Consider the following 8,012-nt stretch of genomic DNA (forward strand, 5'->3'; position numbering starts at 1 on the left):
CGAGCAAAGATGACAAGTACTCTTGCGTTTCGTGAGAGAGAGAGAGAAAGGAACGCAGAATGAGCAACACGTGTCTATTAAGCACTGCCTTTTCTAAAGCTTAACTAAGCACCGATGCTTCTCTAATTATTTCTTTTTCTTTTTTTTTAAATCCAAAAATCAGTAAGCAACCCATTAAGCACCTCCGTTAATGGTGCTCTTATCATGATTAATGTTCGTTCGGCTTACTAGTTAACTACTACCAATTAAATAATATTCTTGTTGACAAACAAGGCCGGAGTTATATTATTAAGTTCCAATGAAAAGGACATAAGCTAAAGATATTCAGGTACTAAAGTTGATTTCATTACATAAACCGTAGATGTGATTATGAAACATGGACCAATTCTAAATTAGTTTATTGTTACTTACTTGACTACGCTTCTACATGTTTTAGTTAATTCCCCCCTCCCTTACATTGTTTTTCTGTGGATATTCATAATATATTGTCTAAATTTTTTGAATTTGAATTGTTAGAAATTAGATCTATACTATTAAAACACAATTTATATAACTGACAGCAACGTATTAAATCATTTTAAAAATTTTGAAATAATTTCCGTTGAGTTATAATTAAAATTAAAAAAATCATTAAATGAGAAAAATATCATCATTAAAACTTTCTGATCAACACATAATTTGAGAAAAACTAAAGCAGCGACAGCGTTTAAGAAAAGATCAATGGGGGTAAAATGGAAATTTCGACATGACGTGTGATGTGCTTGAAAAATCCGAGTGGTGGTGGTGGTCCCCATAAAAGACATAGAAAATGGTCGGATGATGACTTTCCAATTAAAAGTCAAAGAATACATTTTTACTCAGCACAGAGAAAGTTGCCAGCTTTCATCTTCTTCTTCCTTCTCATTTTCTCTCCAATCCTCTTTGATTTGTTTCTCTCCAATTTTCTCACTAACCATTGTTACAGCCAAAACCCATAACCCCTCTGGTCTTGTATAATTTCTCCAAAGTTGACTTTTTAAGTTAGTTTCATATATCCTTCTTATTTTATTAGTCATCGTTTCCTGAGTCTACCACGGAGATATTTGCGTGTGTATATTCAAGTACGATTCATCTCTTCGGAAAAATCAAAATTCTTTTGAATATCAAGTCTCTCTCACCAATAAGTGTTTGCTGATACAATCGTTGAAAAAGGTATTCTATGAGCTAAGATCCAAATCAATTTTACAACTTTCATTCAGTCCTTACTCTTCTTCATCTTTTCTTATTGATGGTGTGTATGGAAGCCGTCTTCTGCTAGAGAAACGTCTTCACTTATTTTTCTAACTTTAACCGTATAGAAATTAGATTCAGTCTAAATTGGTTTGTGTTAGATCATCTGATCAAAAAGTCAAATTGTTGTCTGTAAAGAATATGCCTTAGGATCTTTGGTGGATCTTACATTGGCTTTTAACTAGAAAGTCTCTAAATTTCACTTTACATGGTTTCATAGATTGCCTAATTAATCTTACAATCTAATTAAATAAATAGAGTCTGAACATGTTGAAGGAGCATTTTTTAGTCTATGATCTAAACTATGGTCCCCCTCTGTTACATAAAATTTGGTCTGTGTCTTCTTCGAAAAGGAAACCACAAGTACTTTTATCTTTTGAACTGAACAGCTCTCTATATCTTACAGGAAAATGTCTAACAAGGCTAAGCCATCTGTTCAGTCACTTAAATCAATGCCGGCCGACTATAGATTTCTTAATTCATCACCCCTTGAAAATCACTTGAAGAATGGTGTTAATGGAGCTGTTGGGGGAGTGGATACTGGTAATGAGGATTCACCCTACAGCCTGCAAACCATTTCAAATGGAGACGAATCTTCACTTGTTGATGAAGATCCAATTGTGCCCTTGCCTGAGAGTGATGACCCCAGGTGGAGTGACAGAAGCGTATACGCTCGGAAAAAGGTATGATTAATGTTTGGTCTTTTTTTCTTGCATGAAATTTTTTTGGAACAAAACATTAGAGCAAACATTCCTCCTTGTCTTAGGCACTTCAATTTTGGGTCCAACTTCCAAACGGTAACTGGGAGCTGGGGAAGGTGCTCTCAACTTCAGGAGAAGAGTCTGTTATTAAACTTCCTGAGGGCAATGTAAGTTAAAATTTTGATTATTACTTTTCAAGTGTTTGATCGTAATAATCTGTTGCTACGACTTTTGATTTTAGCAGGTTTTGAAAGTCATATCAGAGTCTCTAGTACCTGCAAATCCTGATATCCTTGACGGAGTGGACGATCTTATGCAACTAAGTTACTTAAATGAACCATCAGTGTTGTATAACCTTGAGTATAGGTACAACCAAGACATGATATATGTAAGACTTTTGTGCTTCTCTTCTATTGTAAGATGTTACAGCCTTTCTCATTGATTTTTTCTGAGTTTTTCTGTGATGTGTGGTAGACAAAAGCGGGGCCCGTTCTAGTGGCTGTGAATCCCTTCAAGGAGGTTCCTTTGTATGGAGAACGAAACATTGAAGCATACAGAAAAAGATCAAATCAAAGCCCTCATGTCTATGCTATTGCAGATACAGCAATCCGTGAAATGATACGAGGTGTGATCATGTTTCTACATTTCTTAATAATTTGACGTATTGCAGTTCTATGTTTCATTCTTGTCTTCTTTTCTCGGTTTCTTTCCAGATGAAGTTAACCAATCTATCATTGTCAGGTAATTTCCTCCTTTAAAGTTGCCTATTAAGTAAATCTAAGCGCACTTATTTCTATATTCACGCTAATATCTTTGGCATCGTGAAGTGTTTTTTTATCACAAGATATTATATAATTTTTTTAATACAGTGGAGAGAGTGGAGCAGGGAAAACTGAAACAGCAAAGATAGCAATGCAATACTTGGCTGCTCTTGGAGGTGGAAGTGGGATTGAGTATGAGATACTAAAGACCAATCCCATCTTGGAAGCCTTTGGAAATGCAAAAACACTGAGAAACGATAATTCTAGTCGTTTTGTAAGATGCATAATCTTTTTTATTTTTTATTTTAGTACTCTAGCTGTGAAGGTTTTCTTTTTTGTTTGTGTCATAACATTTCTTTAATGTTAAAATTGACAGGGGAAGCTGATAGAGATTCATTTCAGTGAAACAGGAAAGATTTCCGGTGCTAAAATTCAAACATGTAAGCATAAGTCCTGTAGTTGCTCCACAATGTTTGTTATTTTTTCCTTTACAAATGCTGACTTTGCCTTTGCTGTTTCTTTATTTTTTGCAGTTTTACTAGAAAAGGTAAGTTCCTCTACACTATTTTCAACACTGTATGGTAAACTTGGCATGCCTTTTTATTTATTTCTGACACATTTTAATAGTCTAGAGTGGTTCAATGTGCGCAAGGAGAGAGGTCATATCATATATTTTATCAGCTTTGTGCTGGAGCTTCACCTTCGCTTAGAGGTATCATTTTGAAATCTGAATCCCATAAAGAGCTTATAACAGTTCTTTTTAAAAATATTCTCTGCTTGCATCCCTTCACCTTCGCTTAGAGGTACAATTAAGTCCTCTTGTAGAGATTTAATTGCTGACTAACTGGTGTAACGATATTTTATATTCCACTCATTGTTAAATCAGAGAAGCTAAATTTGACAAGCGCAAAAGAGTATAGTTATTTGAGACAGAGCAGTTGCTATATAATTAAAGGAGTTGATGACGCTGAACGTTTTCAAGCTGTTCAAGTAAATCTCTTCTTCTTTTTTTTTTTCCATCTTTATGTGTAAGACATTTAATTTGTCCTTTTGATTGAAAAGTTCTTTGATGTTGTTGCAGGAAGCTTTAGATATTGTGCACGTTAGTAAAGAAGACCAAGAAAGTGTATTTGCAATGCTTGCAGCAGTATTATGGCTGGGGAATGTCTCTTTCTCCGTTATTGACAATGAAAATCACGCTGAGCCGGAGCCAGATGAAAGTAATACTTTCTCTTTTTTTTTTACGTTATTCCACTTTTCTGTATCTCGTGTGTATGAGGTCACCTCTATAGTTCTTGTTTGATTCACAAGCAAGGCTAACTTAAGTTCTGCTTAACATTTGTGGATGCACAATCACGGCTAACTTAGTTGCTGTTTCTTTTTTTTTTTTTTTTGCAGGTTTATCAACTGTTGCTAGATTGATTGGGTGCAACATCAATGACCTAAAGCTAGCTCTATCAAAGCGTAATATTAAAGTTCGAAATGAAACTTTTGTACAGAAGCTAACACTTTCGCAGGTAGGCCTTTTATAAAGAATTTCACTCTGTAATCATGACCTATGCCTTGCAGTACACGACTATTCCTTCAAAAAATAATGGCTTGTTTTTGTTTTGTTGTTTCTTGTTTTATCTCAGGCCATTGATGCAAGAGATGCTTTAGCAAAGTCAATATATGCCTGCCTATTTGACTGGCTGGTTGAACAGATAAACAAATCTCTTGCCGTGGGAAAGAGGAGAACTGGCAGATCCATCAGCATTCTTGACATCTATGGCTTTGAGTCATTCAATGTATGCTTCTTCTTTTAGTCTCTCTTTGCTTTTTCCTGCACGAACTTACATAAGCTATCTCCACATTAGATATTCGGATCAAAGTTAACAATACTGAATCATGAGAAAAACAAAGCAACTTTTTTGGGAAATACTGGTGAGGTCCCGAGAGTACTCAATCACATAGTGAAATATTTTTTTAAGGATCAACTGGAATAGAACTGTCCTAGAAGCTTTACAGTTAACTGTCAGCATACATGGAACTATCTCTACGTTAGACCATCTGCTGAAAATCTGAATGCATAGGAATAAATTTTTCTGACCTTATCTTTCTAAAAGCTCGATTTGTGGTAGTATCCACATTTCATGATGAGAAAGAATGTGGTATAGATTTCACTGGAAAATGGTTTCATGTATGCATCTTCTGTTTGACATTCTGTACCAATGTTAATTTGGTTTTCTGAATAACATCCTCACATGTTGCAGAAGAATAGTTTTGAGCAGTTCTGCATAAATTATGCGAATGAGAGATTGCAGCAACACTTTAATCGCCATCTATTCAAGCTAGAGCAGGAGGTAAAGTTACCCCTTCCTGCTATGCTATGGGTTATCTAAGCTGAGTATTCACGTGACAGACAGTCTATCGAATTCAGAAGACTTAATATGTCTTTTCTGCTCTTCCAGGAATATATCAAAGATGGGATTGACTGGACTAGGGTTGATTTTGAGGACAACCAAAATTGTCTTAGGCTCTTTGAAAAGGTGATTTGATAACTAATCTCCTCTAGAGTCAATTACCATCATATGCTACAAATTGGTATATCTGCTCCTCAGTATGATATATTAAAATTTTGGCGATGACCTGTGTGCAGAAACCATTAGGTCTGCTCTCTCTTCTGGATGAGGAATCCACATTCCCGAATGGCACAGATCTGACACTTGCCAACAAGCTTAAGGAACACCTCAGTGATAATTCCTGTTTTAAAGGAGATCGAGGGAAGACTTTCACCGTAGCTCATTATGCTGGAGAGGTAATAGCTTTAGAAACTAAGTGGCACCACATGCCACAAGAATGTTATGCTTGACAATGGTTCCTTGATAAGGCCAACTTTTACTTAGCTTTTTTTTTTCTAACTCAGGTTACATATGAGACAAGTGGATTTTTAGAGAAGAACCGGGATTTGCTGCATTCAGATTCTATTAAGCTTTTGTCATCTTGCTCTCGCCACCTTCCCCAAGCGTTTGCTTCTAGTATGCTCGTCCATTCTGAAAAACCTGTTGTTGGTCCTTTACACAAAGCAGGTGGAGCTGATTCCCAGCGACTCAGTGTAGCAACTAAATTTAAGGTAGGTCACTTTTTACCTTTGACACAGCTTGCTTCTAAATCTGCTCTTACGTGATGATCTAAGCAACATCTAAGCTTGTTGCGGTTTTTTTTCTTATCCAAAGTGCTTGTGACTTTAGAAGGAAACATCTTATAATATTTTGATTACTGACCATCACTGGATACTTTTGTCAGAGTCAACTTTTCGAATTGATGCAACGTCTAGGGAAGACCACCCCACATTTCATTCGCTGCATAAAGCCAAACAGTGTTCAGTCCCCGGGGTTGTATGAGCAAGAGCTTGTCTTACAGCAGCTAAGATGCTGTGGGGTCCTAGAGGTAGTTCGAATCTCCCGGTCTGGATTTCCTACGAGAATGTCTCATCAGAAATTTGCCCTAAGGTAACAACTCCATCAGTATTCAGTTGCAGCACTTCCATTAGTTTTGCAACTAATAAATCATTCATGTTGTTTTTTTCTTGGGTCATACTTTTAGGTATGGTTTCCTTCTGCTGGAGAGCATTGCAGCGAAAGATCCTCTGAGTGTTTCGGTTGCAATTCTTCATCAGTTCAACATCTTGCCAGAGATGTATCAAGTCGGCTACACAAAACTGTTTTTCAGAACAGGACAGGTACTATAGTCTAATCGCTTGATGTCTTGCCAAAAATTATAGACTCTTGTTTCAATGTCTTCGTTTCACAGATTGGTGTTCTTGAAGATACAAGGAACCGCACTCTTCATGGGATTTTACGTCTCCAAAGCTGTTTTAGAGGACACCAGGCACGAAGTCGTCTTAGAGAGTATAAAAGAGGAATTACTTTTCTTCAATCATGTATATTTCCCCTTCCCTCATCACTATAAAGTGGAGACAGTTTCAGCTTAACTTGAGCTAAGGCCTCTTCCTACATCCTTTTGTTTCAGTTGTTCGTGGAGAAAAGATAAGAAAAGAATACACAGAGTTACTACGGAAGCATAGGGCTTGTTCTGCTATACAAAGCCGTGTTAAGAGAGGGATTGCTAAGAGACAGTATAAAGCCAAGGTTGATGCATCTGTTGTAATACAGTCAGGTAAAAAAGGGTTTGATTAATCTTGAGATGCCCTTTATTTTCAAAGTTTTTATGACTTTCTGAACCTTTATTTTATTGCAGCTATTCGTGGCGAGCTGGTTAGAAGATGCGGTGGAGGCCCCAAGGTCGTTACATAGTTTTCATTATTTGCTTGCATCATACTAAAAGGATATTAATATGACTCTTTAACTGGTTTCTTACGCAGGGAAATGAGTCAGGGGAGGTGCTAGTGCAGGCGTCAGTACTATCCGAACTTCAGCGCAGGCTTCTGAGAACCGAAGCTGCTCTTCGTGAGAAAGAAGAGGAGAACGATATTCTCAGACAGAGACTCCAGCAGTACGACAACAGGTGGTCTGAATACGAAACGAAGATGAAATCCATGGAAGAGATTTGGCAAAAGCAAATGAGATCATTGCAGTCCAGTCTTTCGATTGCAAAGAGAAGCCTAGATGTCGAGGGATCACCCAGATACTCGGATGCATCTGTGAACGCTAGCTACTGCGCAAGTGATTTCTCTGGAAGCTATGATTTCAGAACCCCTGGAAGAGATGGAAGTGTTGGTTTAAGCGTGATAAGCCGGTTAGCAGAAGAATTCGGACAGAGAGCTCAGGTGTTTGGAGACGACACAAAGTTCTTGATGGAAGTGAAATCTGGTAAGGTGGAAGCGAATTTGAGTCCTGAAAGGGAGCTAAGGAGGCTGAAACAGATGTTTGAGACTTGGAAGAAGGACTATGGAGGGAGACTAAGGGAAACGAAAACGATACTTAGTAGACTTGGGAGTGAAGAAAATGGTGGTTCACCTTCAGTGGAGAGGGTAAAGTCCAAGTGGTGGGGGAGGTTAAGGAGTACCAGGTATTAATGGTATGTTTCTTTTCTTGAGACTCACGTCTATTTGTTTTTTCTTTACACGTTTGATGTTTGTCTGAGGTTTTGGTTTTGTTGCTGTGAGAGGTGAGAAGACTCATGGGACTATTATGAGTCCAAATCTACTGGCAAGTTCAGTAAATATTTTTTTATACATTAAACCTGTATTAATATCCATTTGTCCCAAGATGTGGACTGACCAGTGTTGTGGAAACATATAAAGCATCAATAAAATATGTTTGCGAAAGCATCAAATTCA

The 8,012-nt window shown here is 37.3% G+C and overlaps 1 protein-coding gene across 1 annotated transcript; it reads left to right on the forward strand.

Moving 5' to 3' along the window:
• Positions 1 to 846: 846 nt before the first annotated feature.
• On the forward strand, positions 847 to 8,012 carry LOC108863242 (myosin-3). Its single transcript, XM_018637609.2, has 24 exons — positions 847 to 1,191; positions 1,676 to 1,952; positions 2,036 to 2,137; positions 2,215 to 2,358; positions 2,445 to 2,595; positions 2,684 to 2,711; positions 2,840 to 3,005; positions 3,108 to 3,171; positions 3,265 to 3,278; positions 3,359 to 3,443; positions 3,618 to 3,721; positions 3,813 to 3,951; positions 4,130 to 4,248; positions 4,366 to 4,518; positions 4,984 to 5,073; positions 5,182 to 5,259; positions 5,370 to 5,528; positions 5,637 to 5,843; positions 6,017 to 6,222; positions 6,317 to 6,452; positions 6,524 to 6,653; positions 6,743 to 6,889; positions 6,971 to 7,014; positions 7,095 to 8,012. The coding sequence occupies exons 2-24, from the start codon at positions 1,680 to 1,682 to the stop codon at positions 7,746 to 7,748; spliced, it is 3,393 nt and encodes a 1,130-aa protein (XP_018493111.1). The 5' UTR covers positions 847 to 1,191; positions 1,676 to 1,679; the 3' UTR covers positions 7,749 to 8,012.

The sequence above is a fragment of the Raphanus sativus genome, chromosome 5 (assembly GCF_000801105.2).
Source record: "Raphanus sativus cultivar WK10039 chromosome 5, ASM80110v3, whole genome shotgun sequence".
Lineage (NCBI taxonomy): Eukaryota > Viridiplantae > Streptophyta > Magnoliopsida > Brassicales > Brassicaceae > Raphanus > Raphanus sativus.

Coding starts and splice junctions, on each gene's coding strand:
- LOC108863242 (XM_018637609.2), top strand. CDS start 1,680: ATGTCTAACAAGGCTAAGCCATCTGTTCAGTCACTTAAATCAATGCCG. Junction 3,952..4,129: donor TGAGCCGGAGCCAGATGAAA/GTAATACTTTCT, acceptor TTTTTTTTGCAG/GTTTATCAACTGTTGCTAGA. Junction 4,249..4,365: donor AGAAGCTAACACTTTCGCAG/GTAGGCCTTTTA, acceptor GTTTTATCTCAG/GCCATTGATGCAAGAGATGC.